General features: G+C 40.3%; 1 protein-coding gene across 1 annotated transcript in view; it reads left to right on the top strand.

Annotated features, from left to right (window-relative positions):
- The window catches only part of yata (N-terminal kinase-like protein yata), an 882,319-nt gene that overhangs the window by 260,464 nt on the left and 600,926 nt on the right, over window positions 1-20,929 (top strand). Inside the window, exon 7 of the mRNA XM_067140315.2 lies at window positions 2,026-2,149. Coding sequence (XP_066996416.2) covers window positions 2,026-2,149 — 124 coding nt within the window. The remainder of the gene's footprint in view (window positions 1-2,025; window positions 2,150-20,929) is intronic.

Genomic DNA, 20,929 nt, shown 5'->3' with positions numbered 1-20,929 from the left:
GCATCTTTATGCAGGATGGTACCCCATGCCACAGAGCAAAAAAAGTCATGGATTTTTTTGAACAGAAGGCCATAGAGTTAATGGATTGGCCTGGAAATAGCCCAGATATTAACCCCATTGAAAATCTATGGGCTATTGTCAAGAAAAAATTGAGAAAGACCAAAATAACAACACGGGATGAGCTCATTGCTAAGGTCCAAGAAATCTGGTTTAAGGACGATGACGACAGAAATGCATACCAAACACTGATTAATGGGATGCCAAGGCGAATCAAGGCCCTAATTCAGTCTAAAGGGTGGCATACAAAGTACTAAAACAACAATCTCCCTAATTTGTCAATGTAACAAAAATTTATGTCAATAAATTCTGAAAATCCAATTTTATTCTAATAATTTGGCCACGTCTGTATTTTATTTCCCTCAAATCCTCCGGACAAGTCCGGCGAGCCCCCCGATCCGCCACCTGGGACGCGCCCGATAGGGGAACAGGCTGAAGCTCCCACGGGATTATTATTATTATTATTATTATTATTATTATTATTATTATTATTATTATTATTATTATTATTATTATACCATCATCATCTAGAGATGAAGGGTGGGATGATAAGGTTAGTGGGTATGTGATCTAAATAGCATCTTGTGCTTTATGTAGTGAACCATATCTTCCAGAAAACTATTAAATCCTTTTACATACTGCCTAAATAATTTGGATTCCGAACGTTTAACACATTCACACAGTTCACAAGCATTTTCTTAACTAGTTAATTATCACATGCTAGAAATATGTCCATGGTTCTTCTTTTATTACAAGATATGGTTCTTCTGTTAAACATAAATGGCAGCGTTACAGTTCCTGCTAGTTGGGCCACTATCCTTACTGGATAAAATGTGTACGTTTGTTTTGAAGAGTAGCAAACATGTGTCTGTGTGCTTTGTTTTCCCACTCATTTCTACAATCCCATCACGGTGTCCTGATTCTTTGAGCGATAGCGTGATAGAAATCGAGGTAAACATGAATTCATTATTGGATCTAGAAGACAGTGATAATGGTGATGATGGTGACAAATAATCTATATTCCCCATAAGTAATTCAGGTAAAGTAACATACCCTTATTATGAATATTATAGCAATAAGCACCCTGGTTTACCCAAATACTTCGAAATTTATCCAATCGCATTTTGTCTTTTAGATGGCATATTAATACTAATGTAATCATTTTAGTTGTACATATGATAAAAAACCATAACAAAAACAAAACAAAAAAAACCAAAAAAACAAGCTCGATAGCTGCAGTCGCTTAAGTGCGGCCATTATCCAGTATTCGGGAGATAGTAGGTTCGAACCCCACTGTCGGCAGCCCTGAAGATGGTTTTCCGTGGTTTCCTCATTTTCACACCAGGCAAATGCTGGGGCTGTACCTTAATGAAGGCCACGGCCGCTTTCTTCCCAGTCCTAGCCCTTTCCTGTCCGATCGTCGCCATAAGACATATCTGTGTCGGTGCGACATAAAGCTATAGCAAAAAAAAAAAATGAAAAAAATTATTACATTCATCATTTGACTTGAATGAAAGGAAAATTAAAAAGCTCAGAACCATGATAAAATATTGGCCTCCTAAACTTGATAACTATAATGGCCTCCTTTCATGTTTCAATGGGCTGATGATCTAGATGTCATGCCCCTTTTATAACAGTCATCATCATTGTCATCATCATCACCGTCATGTTCCCATGTCAAAAAAAAAAAAAAAGGGAACTAAAGCAGTTCAGTGCCAATTCAGATAATTATAGTTTAGGATGCAAGAAGAAAAATACATTTTGCTCAAAAAGTGTTAATGTTATAAAGCCTCATAGTACAGCTAAAATGCTCATTATGCAGCTGTTAACATGTTGCATATATGCCAGTGTTCAGTGTGTTAAGTATAACACTGTTATGCTCTGCTTTTTATTTCCTTGTTAACTGCTAGTGCAGGACTCTGTCTCTCATTCAGTACATTGTCAGTAATTGATCAGTTCCCATTTTAGCTTGGTCGTTTGCTGAATGAAGTTGAATATCAAAAGAAGATTGTACCGTGTGTTGTAAAGCTTTTCACTTCCAATGATCGAGCAACAAGAATACGCCTTCTGCAGCAGCTTGAGCACTTCATTGGTAAGTCACATTTTGAAATTTTAAGTTATAACTTGAGATTACACAGCTATCTATGAACATAAAATTGTAAGAGGTGAGGTTTACACTCTTTATGCTAGAAAATGTATGAATGTACCAGGTATATGCATAAGTCTTTTCCGGTTTCACTAAGAGCAAACAGTACGCAGCATATGAATTTGACATATAGATCAGTTTGTTCATCTAATATTAACCTACTAGCACACACAAGGTGACTCCGCCAAACACTAAGGTCTGTGTTGTATCGCTCAATGATCATGTTGACGTTTGTGCCTGAAAAAGAACATTTGAGGCACGCGTTGCTTTTCTTATTTAATCAAAATAAAATGGCTGTGGAAATTCATCGTTTGCTGCTGGAAACATATGGCGAACACACTTCATGGATTAGAACATGTGACACATGGTTTTGACAAATTAAACGTGGTGATTTCAATATGAAAGACAGTGCGTGCTCTGGTAGACCACAAAAGTGCAAAGATGAGCAGTTGGCACAAGCATTAAATGTGTCACGCGAAACAATCAGCAGAGATTTATGAGCAATGGGGATAATCAGTAAAATCGGTAAATGGGTCCCACACCATTTGAATGAACGGCAAATGGAAAATCGCAAAGTCACTTGTGAAATGCTGCTTCAACACCATGAAAGAATATCATTTCTGTACCATATTCTGAGGGATAATGAAAAATGGATTTATTTTGAAAACCCGAAGCAGAGAAAATCGTGGCTCTCACCTGGTGAAGTGGGTCCTTCAACACCAAGGCCAAATTGCTTTGGCAAAAGGACCATGCTTTGTGTCTGGTGTGACCACAGCAGTATTGTTTATTATGAACTCATGAAGCCCGGTGAAACTGGTAATGCAAAATGCTGTCGCCAACAAAAGATTAATTTAAACCACGCATTGATTGAAAGATGACCGGAATGGGCCAGAAGACATGGCAAAGTGATTTTGTTACACAGAAAATCCAGTGAAAGGCACCTTGAAATCGCTTGGGTCCCGCACTTGCCGCACTGCCTTGACCTGGCGCCATCTATCACCTCTTCGCATCAGTGGGGCACGTGCTCGCAGAGCAGCACTTCAGCAATTTCGAGGAAGTTGGAAAATGGCTTGACGAATTGTTTGCTGTGAAAGACAAGCAGTTTTTCTGGCATGGTATTCATAACTTACCTGAAAGATGGGTGAAGTGTGTAGAAGCCGATGACCAATATTTTGTATGAATAAAAAATTAATTTCCCATGAAAATTACGCATTTTCCTTACCACTACATACATACACACATTATCATTACAGACTTTTATGCCTTTCAGCGTTCAGACTGCAAGCCTCTGTGAATTTACTAAACGTTGCCACAATCCTTGATTTGCAACTAGTGTTGTGGCCTCATTTAGTTCTATACCTCTTATATTTAAATCGTTAGAAACTGAGGCTAACCATCGTCGCTTTGGTCTACCTCTACTTCTCTTACCCTCCATAGCAGAGTCCATTTATTCTCCTAGGTAAACTATCATCCTCCATCGCCTCACATAACCCCACCACCAAAGTTGGTTTATGTGTACAGCTTCATCCATCGAGTTCATTTCTAAATTAGCCTTTATCTCCTCATTCTGAATACCCTCCTGCCATTGTTCCCACCTGTTTGTACCAGCAATCATTCTTGCTACTTTCATGTCTGTTAATTCTAACTTATGAATAAGATATCCTGAGTCCACTCAGCTTTCGCTCCCGTAAAGCAAATTTGGTCTGAAAACAGTCCGATGTAAAGATAGTTTCATCTGGGAGCTGACTTCGTTCTTACAGAATACTGTTGATCACAACTGCAAGCTCACTGCATTAGCTTTACGACACCTTGATTCAATCTCACTTACTATATTACCATACTGGGAGAACACACAACCTAAATACTTGACATTATTGACCTGTTCAAGCTTTGTATCCCCAATCTGACATTTAATTCTGTTGAATTTTTTACCTAATGACATCAATTTAGTCTTCGAAAGGCTAATTTTCATACCATACTCATTGAACCTATTTTCAAGTTCCATGCAGATTTTCGGCACAATCTGCCATTAAGACCAAATCATCAGCATAGGCCAGACTGCTTACTACATTTCCACCTAACTGAATCCCTTCCTGCCATTTTATTCCTTTCAGCAGATGATCCATGTAAACTACGAACAGCAAAGGTGAAAGATTCCAGCCTTGTCCAACTCCTGTAAGTACCCTGAACCAAGAACTCATTCTACGATCAATTCTCACCGAAGCCCAATTGTCAACATGAATGCCTTTGATTGATTTTAATAATCTACCTTTAATTCCATAGTCCCCCAGTATGGCGAACATCTTTTCCCTCGGTACCCTGTCATAAGCTTCCTCTAGATCTATGAAACATGAACACCACTGCCTATTCCTCTCATAGCATTTTTCAGTTATCTGGCGCATACTGAAAATCTGATCCTGACAGCTTCTCTTTGATCTAAAACCACATTGGTTTTCATCCAACTTCCTCTCAACAACTGATCGCACCCTCCCTTCCAAGATGCCAGTGAATACTTTGCCTGGTATACTAATCAATGAGATACCTCATTAGTTGTTGCAATCCTTCCTGTTCCCTTGCTTATAGATAGGTTCAATCTGAAGGTACCTTACCAACACTCCATGCTAATCTTACTATATGACGCTATTTCATCCCTGCCTTCCCACTATACTTCACCATTTCAGGTCTAATTTCATCTAATCCTGCTGCTTTATGACAATGGAGTTTATTTACCATCCTTTCTACTTCCTCAAGCATAATTTCACCAACATCATTTTCCTCCTCCTCATGAGCATGGCTGTTCGCAACACCACCAGAATGATTTCCTTTTACGTTGAGAAGATGTTCAAAATATTCCCTCCACCTCTCCAGTGATTCCCTGGGATCTATTATGAGTTCACCTGAATTACTCAAAACACTGTTCAATTCCTTTTTCCCTCCCTTCCTAAGATTCTTTATTACTGTCCAGAAAGGTTTCCCTGCTGCTTGACCTAGGCTTTCCTCGTTATTACCAAAATCTTCCCATGACTTCTTTTTGAATTCAACAACTATTTGTTTCGCTCTGTTTCTTTCATTTATGTACAAATCCCTGTCTGCCTGGGCCCTTGTTTGGAGCCATTTCTGATAAGCCTTCTTTTTACGTTTACAAGCTGCTCTCACTTCATCATTCCACCAAGATGTTCGCCTTTTCCCATCTTTACACACAGTTGTTCCTAGGCATTCCCTTGCTGTTTCTATCACAGCATCCCTGTATGCCACCCATTCACTTTCTATATCCTGAACTTGCTTACTGTCTACTGTTCGAAACTTCTCACTAATCATATACATGGACTTCTGTCTAATTTCTTCGTCCTGGAGATTTTCTACCCTTATTCGTTTGCAGACAGATTTCACTTTCTCTGTCCTAGGCCTAAATATACTTAGTTCACTACAGATCAGATAGTGGTCTGTATCATCGAAAAATCCCCAGAAAACTTGTAGATTCCTAACATATTTCCTGAATTCGAAGTTGGTTAAGATAGAGTTTATTATGGATCTGGTACCCCTAGCCTCCCATGTGTAGCGGTGAATAGCCTTATGCTTGAAGAATGTATTCGTAACTGCTAAACCCATACTAGCACAGAAGTCCAGCAAACGCTTCCCATTCCCATTAGCTTCTATATCTTCCCCATCACCCTTTTGTATCCTTCAGTTCTATTTCCAACTCTCGCATTGAAATTGCCCATTAGCACTATTCTATCCTTGCTGTTGACCCTGACCATGATGTCACTCAATGCTTCTAAAACTTTTCAACTTCATCCTCATCTGCACCCTCACATGCTGAATACCCAGAAGCAATTCTAGTCCTAATTCCTCCAAGTACCAAGCTCGATAGCTGCAGTCGCTTAAGTGTGGCCAGTATCCAGCATTCGGGAGGTAGTACGTTCAAACCCCACTGTTGGCAGCCCTGAAAATGGTTTTCCGTGGTTTCCCATTTTAACTTCAGGCAAATGCTGGGGCTGTACCTTCATTAAGGCCACGGCCGCTTCCTTCCCACTCCTAGTCCTTTCCTGTCCCATCATCGCCGTAAGACCTATCTGTCAATTAATTTAAGATATTACCAAAATTTATTAGGATCAACTTATTCAATACAATAGAATTCACAAAGTTAGGACTTACATCCTATCTGTGTCAGTGCGACGTGGAACAACTAGCAAAAAAAAAAAAAAATCCTCCAAGTGACAAATCTACCCACATCATTCGCTCATTTACGTGCCTAACAGAAACTCTGTTGCGTGCAATGGTATTCCTGATAAAGAGCCCTACCCCAGATTATGGCCTTCCCTTTCTAACACCCCTCAAGTACACTTTATAATCTCCTTCCTCGTTATCTCCCATTACCTGAATATCACTTACTCCTAGCACATCCGGATGCATCCTCTTTGCAGACTCAGCCAGTTCTACTTTCTTTCTTCCATAAGCTCCATTAATATTGATAGCCCCCCCATCGAATTCCATTTCATTCGCCAAGTTGTTTTCACGGAGTCCCTCGCCTGTCAAATGGGAGTGGGACTCCATTACTCCCATAGGTCCGAGGCTTGCTTAAAATGTTCTGAGCTTGGTAAATTCATGAAGCAGGATGTTACCCTACTTACACATAGTGCAAGTGAGGATCTCTCCTCTAATGGGTTATGGACCACCAGTGAATTGTGTAGTCCTAGCGGCCTGAGCACAAGGGGGACCACGACTCAGAATATGTCCGAGATGCTCACTCCCATTCCATAGCAGCTGGTATCCCGACTCTCAGGATCACTTAGTAAGCCACTCAGCAGTTGCCCATGGTTCACAATCTAGGACGTGACTACAGTAACCCACACCATGAACCATTCCTTACCACTAAAGCTGCCAAAAACGTATGCATACACCTGGTATCTAGCCCCTTGTGATCTAGTTTTTGCATTCTACTGCTTTTACTACAGTTCTGAACATCAGTTCCTTTGCCTAAACTGGGGTAATAAAACAAGATGTGTGGTTTTGGGCTAGAGGACAGTAGGAATCATGAACACAACTATTAATTCATTGTGGGTACATCAATAAACCTGTGAAATGAGCACAGGTAGAAAGAACACGTACTTTACAACAGGAGGTGAGCACACAGACCAGTGGCCTGTTCCACAAAAGTATGGTCTTGTACATTACAAGTAAATTCTCTAGTAACTTGTACAAATACCAGAGTTTCTGTTCCACAAAAGAATTTTCTACAGTTGTACTTTACTACTCCATACTTACAAATTACTAGTGAATTTTTATAGGCGTGTTCCACAAAAGTGCTAGTACTTGTAACTTACTAGCGAATTGAGAAGAATTCTCTACCAGTGAAAGGACAATAATATATAAATGTACTAGTGCTATTTAAATACGCTTATTTTGGATACATTTTGATAAATATGTGGTCTAGCAGTAGTGATAGTGATGGTGATGAAAATGAAAAACTATCGTCTGTACAGGGAAAGAATAAACTTCCAGTTTAACACTGTATTTGAATACAATGAACGTTTTAGGTTAAGCACAATACAAGTGGAAGAACTTTTGATAGATATTGGCCATAGCTTAAAATATCCTACGAACAGAAATAAATCTCTCTCTGCTAAACAACATTTACTAACAACATTACATTGGCTAGGAAATGGTGGTCAGTACCATGGTACTGCAGATATGCTGGGAATGGCAAAATCTTCGGTCTGTGGTAGCTGCAAAAAATGATATAAAATTTCCTCAAATTGTTTGTTGGCCTGAAAATACTGAAAAAAACATATTCCAAGAAGGACATTCCTGGAATCATTAATGAGCAGAATATCTCTTACATACGTCCAACTTTTCCCCTCAAAAGCTCCATGAGCTTTTCCCGAGTCAAATATTTCCATCCAACCATTTATTTTGTCTTGTTTTTTCAGACTCTCGCTGAATCCACTGAAACGAATATCTTTCCTACCTTCTATTTCCTTCAAAATGAATAACTTTGTTTCTCTTGACATCATTTTAACAATTCATGCAGAGTTTGCAATTTCGTAACAATTAAGTTTGGCGGCCGAATATCGTTATTAGCGGCATCTGATTCCTAATGACAGACCAAGGTAGGTATGTTAGACTCTCGTAGAACATACGCGAGGATCGCGGAAGAACAGAATGGGTGATAATAACGGAGTAATTTCCTATCATCAAAGAAATAAACTGGAAAATAACATCGTAGCATTAAAAAATTCACAGGAATATTAGTTATTTCAATCTTTGCTGCGTAAGTTACAGTAAAATACGATATTACGATAAATGAGGCAAGCATAACTTAGTTCAACGAATGGAATACGAAGATAAACAGCTGATTCATGCTATGACGTAGTATGTTTATTGATATGTCGTCACTTGTAAAACTTGTAACAATTCACTGGTAATATACAAGAGACTATCAATCTTTTGTGGAACAGAAATGTACAACTCCATACATTACAAGAACCCACGCTAGTAACTTGTAATGTACAAGACCATACTTTTGTGGAATAGGCCCCAGGAGCAGTTATTGTATAAGCTGGAAACTGCGGGCTGTATATCAAGCCTCGCAGTAGGTCACATAGCTAGACAAGGTGCGAGATGTGGTAGTGGACATTGCTCAACGGATTGAACACCACACAAGGTTTTTGTTTTTTAAATTGCCAATTAACGGGGATGTGGCAAAGGTTGCATGTTTTATAGCTTCCACAGCCTGATTTCTATATTTTTCCCCTTAAAAGGCCATATGTATCGTGGCATTGGATGAGGATGGGGACGTGATGGTCTTTGGCTAGGACGCAGGCAACCAGTTGGCTACGTTGTATATTTTTCAAGCTTTGCGGACCATAGGTAGGGCAAACTGTGCCCCATGGGACCAATAACAACATGCGATGGCATGTAGGTATGTAGCTGCGCGAACTCCCCTCCTTAGAGGCAAGTCACAGCATAACACAAAGCTTATTCACTGCCTAGTGATGTATTCCAGTAAGATGTAACTCATTATCTATGGAGAAGCTAGGCAGATTGCATACCAGGCACAATGCCAGTATCAAGAACGCTATACGGATAGACGACGACTGATAGGCATGACACTACAGAGTGTAGCAAGACGTCTGTAGCCTACTGAGTCCCTGGGAAGGACACGCTCTTTTTGAGATCATCCTGTGACGTCTGCTTGCAATGAAGAGGTTGTCTTGGACGCTATCTGGCATAACCCTCACACTAGCACATCGGCCATTGCAAAGGAGACGAACATACGCCGGGCATCTCTTGCGCAGATATTGCATACCCAGCGGTTTCACCTGTACCATCTGCACTTACGTCGGGATCCCCATGGTCATGATTTTGAAGTCCGAGTGATATTCTTTCATGGACCCTACAGTATGTGGACACTAATCCTGCCTCGTTGGTGACCATCTTATATAATATACGGGTGAAGCATGATTCACAACAATGAAATCGTTAATCTCCATAATATGTATTACTGGACTGTGAATTATCTCCACTGGGTACGACAGGGAGCCTTTCACGTACAGTGTGTTGTGAACGTATAGTGTAGCATCCCCATTTCTATGAGGGATCTCTGATGTGATGAACTACCACTATTCTAGGAACATGTGCCACTCCTTGACTGCTACGGGATGTGGCTCTAATATGATGGCGATCTTCCAGAACTATCTCCATATGACTTTTCCTGATAAATGGTTAGGAAGCGGAGGACCTGCCCGGTGAGATTGCCCGATCTTACACCCTTGGATTTTTTCTTTGGGGCCATGTAAAACAACTGGTGTATGCTGCTGTCTGTGTAAACTATTAACTATGCAACCTTGCCACATCCCAGGCGACAGGCTGAAAAAAAAAAAAAAAATAATAATAATAAAAAAAAAATCAAAAAAAAAAATTTCTAACCGTACATAGGTACACTTCCGGATTTTAGTTTAGGAAATTTTCGCAAATGACGATAGCCTGATTTTAGGTTAGGAAATTTTCATAAAATAATTTGTAATATAAAAGTATTGAAAATCATGTTATTTTCTGAAGATGTAAGAACATTAATAATAATAATAATAATAATAATAATAATAATAATAATAATAATAATAATAATAATATTGATGGTCAGATATATAGAAATTTTCTGAACATACTGTTGTTGTTGTTGTTTGAGTCATCAGGCCATAGACTGGTTTGATGCAGCCCTCCATGCCACCCTATCCTGTGCTAACCTTTTCATTTCTACGTAACTATTGCATCCTACATCTGCTCTAATCTGTTTGTCATATTCATACCTTGGTCTACCCCTACCGTTCTTGCCACCTACACTTCCTTCAAAAACCAACTGAACAAGTCCTGGGTGTCTTAAGATGTGTCCTATCATTCTATCTCTTCTTCTCGTCAAATTTAGCCAAATCGATCTCCTCTCACCAATTTGATTCAGTATCTCTTCATTCGTGATTCGATCTATCCATCTCACCTTCAGCATTCTTCTGTAACACCACATTTCAAAAGCTTCTATTTTCTTTCTTTCTGAGCTAGTTATCGTCCATGTTTCACTTCCATACAATGCCACGCTCCACACAAAAGTCTTCAAAAACATCTTTCTAATTCCGATATCAATGTTTGAAGTGAGCAAATTTCTTTTCTTAAGAAAGCTCTTCCTTGCTTGTGCTAGTCTGCATTTTATGTCCTCCTTACTTCTGCCATCATTGGTTATTTTACTACCCAAGTAACAATATTCATCTACTTCCTTTAAGACTTCGTTTCCTAATCTAATATTTCCTACATCACCTGCCTTCGTTCGACTGCACTCCATTACTTTTGTTTTGGACTTATTTATTTTCATCTTGTACTCCTTACCTAAGACTTCATCCATACCATTCAGCAACTTCTCGAGATCTTCAGCAGTCTCAGATAAAATAACAATATCATCCGCAAATCTCAAGGTTTTGATTTCCTCTCCTTGGACTATGATTCCCTTTCCAAATTTCTCTTTGATTTCCCTTACTGCCTGTTCTATGTACACATTGAAAAGGAGAGGGGACAAACTGCAGCCTTGCCTCACTCCTTTCTGGATTGCTGCTTCTTTTTCAAAGCCCTCGATTCTTATCACTGCAGACTGATTTTTATACAGGTTGTAGATAATTCTTCGTTCTCGGTATCTGATCCCTATCATCTTCAGAATCATAAATAGCCTGGTCCAATCAACATCAAATGCCTTTTCTAGATCTACGAATGCCATGTACGTGGGCTTGTCCTTCTTGATTCGATCCTCTAAGATCAGACGTAAAGTCAGGATTGCTTCACGTGTTCCTACATTTCTTCTGAAGCCAAATTGATCTTCCCCCAACTCAGCTTCAACTTGTTTTTCCATTCTTCTGTAAATAATACGTGTTAAAATTTTGCAGGCATGAGATACTAAACTAATAGTGCGGTAGTTTTCACACCTGTCAGCACCGGCTTTCTTGGGAATAGGTATAACAACATTCTGCCGAAAATCGGATGGGACTTCTCCTGTCTCGTACATCTTGCACACTAAATGAAATAACCTTACCATGCTGGTTTCTCCTAAGGCGGTCAGTAATTCAGAGGGAATATCATCAATTCCAGGTGCCTTGTTCCTATTTAGGTCACTCACAGCTCTGTCAAACTCTGACCTCAAAATTCGGTCTCCCATTTCATCAGCATCAACAGCCCCTTCATGTTCCAGAACGAAATTATCTACATCGTTACCTTGATACAACTGTTGGATATGCTCCTGCCATCTTTCTGCTTTGTCTTCTTTCCCTAGAAGTGGCTTTCCATCTGAGCTCTTAATATTCATGCACCTAGATTTCCTTTCTCCAAAGGTTTCCTTGATTTTCCTGTATGCAGCATCTACCTTTCCCAGGACCATACAGCCTTCGACATCCTTGCACTTCTCCTTCAGCCATTCTTCCTTAGCTACCTTGCACTTTCTATCCACTTCATTCTTTAATCGCCTGTATTCTTTTCTGCCCTCTTCATTTCTAGCATTCTTGTATTTTCGTCGTTCATCAATCAGGTCTAGTATCTCCTGAGTTATCCACTGATTCTTAGTTGATCTTTTCTTCCTTCCTAACATTTCTTCAGCAGCCCTACTGACTTCATTTTTCATGACTCTCCACTCTTCCTCTAATGTGTTTCCTTCGGCCTTTTCATTTAGTCCTTGTGCAACATGTTCCTTGAAACAATCCATCACACTCTTTTCTTTCAACTTGTCTAGATCCCATCGTTTTGCATTCTTTCCTTTCTTCAATTTCTTCAACTTCAGATGGCATTTCATGACCAACAAGTTGTGGTCAGAGTCCACGTCTGCTCCTGGGAAAGTTTTGCAATCCAACACCTGGTTTCTGAATCTCTGCCTAATCATAATGAAGTCTGTTTGATACCTTCCAGTGTCTCCAGGTCTCGTCCACGTATACAGCCGTCGTTTGTGGTGTTTGAACCAAGTATTGCCAAGCACTAAATTATGGTCAGTGCAGAATTCAACCAGCCGACTTCCTCTTTCGTTCCTTTGTCCCAATCCAAATTCTCCTACTGTGCTACCTTCTCTTCCTTGGCCTACCACTGCGTTCCAGTCTCCCATCACCCCTAAGAGTAGGGATTGTTATTGGTTATCTAATTACATCATTAAAAGAAAAATACATTTGATTTTTGAATCTCTAGCTTTTATTTTTAACAAGTGTTTCGAGTTTGGAGTTTTTCCTGATTTACTAAACATTTTTACATTTATTCCAGTATTTAAGCTTGCTACTTGTGGTTATAGCATTCCGAAAAGTTTACTGGTAGAAACGCTCTCACAGGTACTTCTTCACGCATCTTTCAGGTCAACCCAACCTTGCTTAAAACAAAGCCCTCGTATTGGCTATCTGATATAACAGAACGTCCACTCATGTACATACACATAGGTAAACTCCAATCTTCAGCCTATACTACCTGCCGTACCCCGGGTTTCCAAGCCACTTTTTTACAACACTTTCAACTGACTTCAACCGTCTTTCCTGATATAGCCACTCTTTTCCGTGTTGCACAATACTTGAGCAACCTACACTGCCATGCCATGTGCAGACACTTACACAAATTGAAGTTAAACATATACAAAATTTCCCTACTACAAATTCTTATTATAATATTATGTTTTTACATTATAAATGAACAAAATTACATGATTTTTATGACTTCAGTATTACGAACTATATTACGAAAATTTCCTAACTTAAAAATTTGGGGATCGTACATTTGTACAGTTACAGTACCTTCCCTTGATTTTTGAAGATTTATTTGCATTACATCTGAGCAAATCACAGTCTTTTCAGAACAGAAGTCTACACAGCCTATCAACCTCACTCATGATTTTAAAGAAAATTCACACATTCTTCTTAACATACACAGAACATCTGAAATTAAAATACCTCACCTTACATACCTCTTAAGATTGTGAATGTTGTATTTACCAGTCATGTCACCTTTGTTATTCAACAGGTGATAAGCACAATTGCCAACTTTCTTACGTATTGTGTAAGGTCCCTGATACAATTTAAAAAAAAAAACTTGTGAGTTTCCTTATTGTCTGCAGATGAAATGTGTGGAACCTTTAGAAACACCTCCTCCCCTACTTCAAAACTATCTCCATGATGCCTCCCTTGCTGCATCATCCTCCTATCAGCTGCCTTCCTTAAATTCTGCCTCGCTAAATCAATCACCAAGTCCTTTGGTACATCTTCGCCCGTGAAAAGATCTAGAATCCTAGCCAATTCCCGTTCAGGCTTACGACCCAACTGCAGCTCAATTGATGTTAATCCAGTGCTGTCATGTTTTGTTACATTGCAGCAGTGTTCCACATCTTCCAAGTAGTTAAACCAAGAATTGTGGTTTTCGCTAATGTATGTGCGAAACATGCGGCCTAGGTCACGCATTACCCTCTCAGACATATTCCCTAAGGATATCGTATGGAAGAGTAATGTACGCTAACCCCAAAATCACTCAGTCCACCCCTCCATATACGTGAAGTAAATTGGGATCCATGATCCGACAAGATTCTTTTTGGTTTACCGAACTCTGGTATCTATCTCTCCAGAATTTTCCCCACACAGGCCCTCGCGGTGGCCTTACGCAATGGATACAATTTGACATACTTGGTGAATGAGTCAATAACAACAAATATGTACTGATATGCATACTTAGTTTTGACAAGAGGACCGTACAAATCTACACAAATCAACTTTCCAGGTCCATCCGTCACTACCGCTTGCCTCGGGCCCTCCAGATGACAGTTAGGATGTTTACTTCTTTGACAGGAATCACACTTTGCCAAAGTCTTCCTAATGTCTCTCCCCATATTCTTCCAGATGAAATTCTCCTGTATGGCATCCAGTACCTTGTCTGCTCCAAAGTGACCCAGCTCGATGTGGTAAAACCAAATTATATCTGACCTGAGGGACTGTGGTACTACAACCTTCCAATGCCCCTTAAAATCCTCTCTCGACACCAAGTCCCCTATCAACTTATATTTCTTACTGCCCTGAAGTATGTCTCTTCCTTCTCCTTCCAATTATAGTTTAATCTCTCTCAATTCTTTGTCCTTGAGCTGTTCTTCTCTCATCTTTAATTATAATAATTTATTTCAGCCAATGGCCATACACACAATAATACAAAATGATTAGGTTACATAGGTAATTAAATTCCATAGGTAACAATGTACACAGTCACATAGTCATTGTCAGGTACTCACTAGCAGTCTTAGTGGGGATCGACATCAGTTCCGTTTGTGGGACCTCTTATAAAACTCCTTTGGAGCTTCTTTAGGTTAAATCCTCTCTTGGGTCGCGTAGCGTTACACATAAGGGGGGTAGGCCCATTGGTTGTTCTATTTGTGGGAGTGCGTTTAAGCGGTCGTTTTTCTCAGTGACATATTGATGTTCATAATGATGGAAGGCTGATCCAATGTCTCACGTATGGGGTGGCTTTTAAGGGGCGAGAGAGATAGATGGCCTAAGTGCGTTTGCTGATCATACTGGGAGACGACTATTCTAGCTTTCAGCTTGTAGGCAGGTCCGTACAGTGGTGTTCGTCTGTTAATGTGTTCCATCTGTGAGAGGATGTTTAGGCTAATCTCTGCCTTAGACACATATTGTAACGCACAGTGATGAGAGGCCATATGCCTGTTTAATTTGCGACACTGTATTGAGATCGCATATTGCAGGGCACAGTGATCTAGAGTCTTCTGTCTGTCTAGTTTGCAACACTGTTGAACATGCCTCGTCTGTTGTAAGTGCATGCGGTTCCTCTTTACCAGTCTTTAGTGAGTGCGTTAATGGATATTGTTCTTGAGGTGCAGTTGATGAGGTGATACCCGTTGCATTTTCCACCACAGAGCCGGCAGGTACATTCTTCAATTCTCTGCATGCATGCTGCCAACTGAACTACTTCAGAAAAATGTCCCAACATCCTTCTCACTATATCCTGTTCTGATGAATTTAAGTTCAGGCTCTGATTTAGTAACACATGCTCCAAGAAGTATTGAGTCATGCTACCCCCTCCCTGAGTACTATATCTGCCAAAATTAATTTTGTCTTTGGCTTTCCCTTGAATATCATTGTTCCAAAATTAGGCCTTAAAGGCTACCTCAAATTCACTCAAGCTAGTAATCGTTTCCCTGTATACATCATACCAGAGTTTGTCCTTCCCCATAAGAGCCTCAGAAATCTTAACCTCTACGGTATCCCACTGGGTGATACCATCTGACAGCCCAAATCTTTGTTTAACTTAACTACCTTGAGAAATTCCATAGGACCTAATTGCCTATTATTGAACCGTGGCAACTCAACTTCCTTGATCACCTCAATCTGCTGTGCTACCTCGGTCATGTTTACCCCCTTCAACTTTAAATTAGTTAATTCCCACTCTAACTTTTCAGTTTTCTCTTTCGTTTCCTTAATTCTTTTGTCCACATTCATTCTCATTCCTCGAATTTCTTCTGTCACACTAAACTTCACGCCCTCCACTTTCTCCTCAAGAATAGATCTAAATTCATTTTTGTCCTTCTCTATCTGAACACGTTGGTTTTGGAATTGAGTGATTTGGCTTTCAACCTTACTCTCTAAAACAGGGCCTCTCAGGGTGCATGCGCGTGGTGCATGCACTGTGCACGGTGCAAAAGACGACTTCGCTTGGTTGACCAGAGTGCAGACCCCCCACTCCTCTCTCCCTACACCTGTCTCCCCGTTCGGCCTGTCTCCGCGTTCCTCACCTTCACTGCTGTTTCTCCCCCACTGCGAAATGTTTACGTGTGGTGAGCGGAGACGCACAGTTGTATGGGACAACGTTACTAGTGTTATTAAAAAAATTTAAAAAGTGAATTAGAAATACACATACATGTTTGAGAGGAATGTAAACATAATTTTTAAGAAATGCAGAACCCGTAACCAAAATGAAAATGCTACAGTACTGGAACAAACCTCATTTGTGGATATAGAATGCTCTTCTTCAAGCTGTTTCAACTTCCTTAATTCTTTCTCTCTGACGTCTCCTATAATTTCACAATAATTTTCCGAATGTAGTCTGTTGTAGTGTCTTTCAATAGACGATTTTCTTACGCACGCAATTATCGTCCCACAGATTAAGCATTTGGCGTTATCGTCACGACAAACAAACAAAAAAAAAATACGGAAGTTCCCAGTTCGATTGAAATGGACTTTCGGAAGTCTTTGCTTTCTTCGGAACAGGTTGCTCCATTATTATGTTGTTGTCGTGCGCTTATCTATTTCACTGAGCCTATGCACTGTGCTCTGCACGCGTGAGAGTTTGGGCGTTTGAGAGGCCCTGCTCTAAAACATCCTGCCTTATTTTAATCTCATCCATTTTCATAACCTTCTCTTCCACCAGTTCAAACCTCCTTTCTGTATTAACCTTAACACACTATAATTTTCTGCTAATACTTGAAAACTTCTCTTCCATTTTCTCTGTAAGCATCTTGCCAAAACTATGCAACTCCTGCTGTTGACTCTCAATTTTATCACTTAATTCCTTCCCATGATTAGTAATTTTACTACTCAAATTATTCCCTTGATCACTCAATTTGGCCAACTGCTCTAATATTAACTTCATAAACTCATTATTATCCCCCATGCTACTTTGATTTAGCTCACTACGTTCCCATTCACCCCCCATTACAATTCCATACACTTTTTCCATAGACATATCTCCACTCAGAGAACTACCATCATCAAAACTTTGTGTGCTTGTGTCAGAGCTGCTCTCCTGATCATTAACAGACATACTTCCTTTATGCACTACTCTTCTTCTCAAATTTATAACATTACTATTATTCTCACTAGTTTTCATGCTCCACTGATAAACATAGCACTCAAAACATGACAACACACCGATACATAACTCCTAACACAAGCTCACTGAAACAACACTGGACCGAATGTGCCTATCGAGGTCATATAGCAAGTCTGGATATTGTTCGGCCCCACGTTGGGCGCCAATTGTATCATCTGCAAGCTATTGAAAATACCAAATTGATAAATGGTGACTAAGATAAGTATAAATAACAAGATATGGGCGCCACCCGCAAAACAATTGCAACAATAATTAATTCTGTAGAACAACGAGCAACTCCCTCTCCCAAGGCAATGGTCATCAGGCTGACAAAGCTCCAGACTTACATTACAACCTTACCTGTTGTTGTTTACCCCTGAAATTAAATTTGGGTAGCATGCCAGGTTCATCCTTACTCCAATGATGAAAGATTCACTGCAAGTTTCATTCCAGGACTTTACTCTCAGAATAAGAAAAAATATGTGACAAACACCAACAAAAATCATCACTTGATGTAACCACTCGTGTTTGCCATTTACAAAGGGCAAATATACAAACAACTAGGAAAAAAAAAACTACCAACAAAATCATCTCTTGACGAGACCAACTTGTGTTTGCCATTTACAAAGGCAAATTACTAACATCTATAAACCATCAATAAAATTATTTTCACTATATACATTTCTTAACATACCTCCAGGTAAGAGTCCCACTGCACTCTACAGAAGAAAATTCTAATCTGGTAAAGAAAAGTACGGAGACTTTCTCTATGTACAGATGCAACCTTCTTTACAAAGAGCATCCCTAACCTTATTTACACACTTCTTCATCGACGTCTTGAGTCCTTCTCGATGTATAAACCTTCAATCAATTAATTTCAACTGGGTTAATGCATTAGTTTCCAGTAGACAGAAGCAGGACCAGCAGTTCTATTCTGTGTTCCACGAACACATGACAATTTTTGAAACCTAAAAGCAGAACTTTAAATACCAAGTAGTTTATTTTTAACATTCAATGTATATTTATTTCACTAGTTTAGTCAGGGGAAGCAGGACAGTCAAACCCATAAACGTTCTTGTAACGCCAATATTTCATGTGGTTATAAGTGTTTTCATTTGAACGAGTGTGTTATCAAACAATATAAGTGTTCCCAGTGTTCCAGGTACATGAACGCGCAACGGTTTAGACTAGATCTATGTCTTTATACATTTTGCTTCATGGTATGTATTTCATCCAATCTTTTTCAGACAGAAACAGGACTGTCAAATCCAAGAATGGTCTTAGAGAGCCAAGTTTTCCACACCATTATAAGTGTCCTTATTGTATTTTGTAATTATTTTCAATCCAGTACATGTAATTCCAGTGTTCCGTGTTCTATGAACACAAGACTGTTAGAGCCAGAACTGAGAACTTTCTAAGCTCCAAGTTCTCCTTGCCAAGTGTATGTTGCATTGCAAGGAGTAGTATAATACACGGGTTCGGCGGCCACCTCCACCTCAGGCTCCCAGTGGCCACCTCCACCTCCACCTCAGCCAGAGGCCTCCCAGATGCCTCCTCCACCTCCACCTCAGCCAGAGGCCTCCCAGAGGTCTCCTCCACCTCCCGCGGGAAATTTGAATTTGTAAACAAAGCCACGTGCTTTTTGACAGCTGTCATCGACAACAACGCATCGCTAACCTCAGTACTGCCATCTTGACGGGCCTAAACCTCAGTAGTGCCAACTTAACCTAACTAGCGCGAGGTAAACAAAGCCACGTGCTTTTTGACAGCCACGTGCTTTTTGACAGATTTGTAAACAAAGCCACGTGCTTTTTGACAGCTCTCATCAACAACAACGCATCGCAAACCTCAGTACTACCATCTTGACGGGCCTAAACCTTAGTGGTACCAACTTAACCTAACTAGCATGAGGTAAACAAAGCCACGTGTTTTTTTTGACAGCCACGTGCTTTTTGACAGATTTGTAAACAAAGCCACGTGCTTTTTGACAGACAACAACGCATCGCTAACCTCAGTACTACCATCTTGACGGGCCTAAACCTCAGTAGTACCAACTTAACCTAACTAGCGCGAGATAAACAAAGCCACATGCTTTTTGACAGCCACGTGCTTTTTTGACAGCTGTCATCCGCCATCTTTAAACTACAGAGCACCGTGCTGCCCTCTTTCGTCACCTGTCATCGGCAGTGCTGCCATCTTGACGGACCTAAACCTTAGTGCTACCAACTTAACCTCACTAGCTCGAGATAAACAAATCCACGTGCTTTTTGACAGCTACGTGCTTTTTTGATAGCTGTCATCCGCCATCTTTAATCTATAGAGTACAGTGCTGCCCTCTTTAGCTACTTACCTTTGAAATGTGGTGGCGGATAATTTGAAAAATGCTTTTCGACAAGCAGCCATCTTTAATCCAGAGAGAACAGTGCTGCCCTCTATGTGGTGGCGGCAAATTGAAAAATTCCACATGCTCTTGTTTGAAAACAAACTCACGTGCTTTTTTGACAGCTGTCATCTGCCATCTTTAATCTATAGAGCACAGTGCTGCCTTCTTTAGTTTGAAATGTGGTGGTGGTAAATTCCACGTGCTCTTGTTTGGAAACAAAGCCACGTGCAGCTGTCATCCGCCATCTTTAATCAACAGAGCACTGTGCTACTATCATGCGGGCAATTTCATCACCTGTCATCCGCCATCTTTAATCCACAGAACACCGTGCTGCCCTCTTTATGGCTACTACCTTAAGCACGTAGTAGCGGACAATTTGAAAAGTTCTGTTAGCTATCATCCGCCATCTTTAATCAAGAGAGCACCGTGCTGCCATCTTTAGCTAGATACCTTTGAAATGTGGTGGCGGCAAATTGAAAAATTCCACGTGCTCTTGTTTGGTAAACATAGCCATGTGCTTTTTTGACAGCTGTCATCCGCCATCTTTAATACAGAGAGCACCGTGCTGCCCTCTTTATCGTAGTAGATGTAAATTCGTCACCTGTCATCCGCAGTGCTGCCATCTTTAGCTAGATACCTTTGAAATGTGGTGGCGGATAATTTAAAAAGAAAAATTCTACAGCAGCCCTCTCTCGACGCTAATTGCATAAGATGGCGGCTATACATGACTCCTTAAGGGTGCTTACGCAAGATGGCAGTTATACATGGCTCCTTATGAGATACCCTAGGGATGCTTGCGCAAGATAGCGGCTGATCTTATGGGACGGCTTAAGGGTCCTTGGACAAGATGGCTTGAGACGCCCTAAGGATGCTTGCGCAAGATGGCGGACACAAGATGGCAGCTATACATAACTCCTTATGAGACGCTTTAAGGGTGCTTGCGCAAGATAGTTGCTACTCTTAGCTTAGAGGCTAACGTG

This window comes from Anabrus simplex, chromosome 2 (assembly GCF_040414725.1).
Source record: "Anabrus simplex isolate iqAnaSimp1 chromosome 2, ASM4041472v1, whole genome shotgun sequence".
NCBI lineage: Eukaryota > Metazoa > Arthropoda > Insecta > Orthoptera > Tettigoniidae > Anabrus > Anabrus simplex.
The sequence above is the reverse complement of the archived record's forward strand: the minus strand, read 5'-3'. Positions and strand labels throughout refer to the sequence as shown.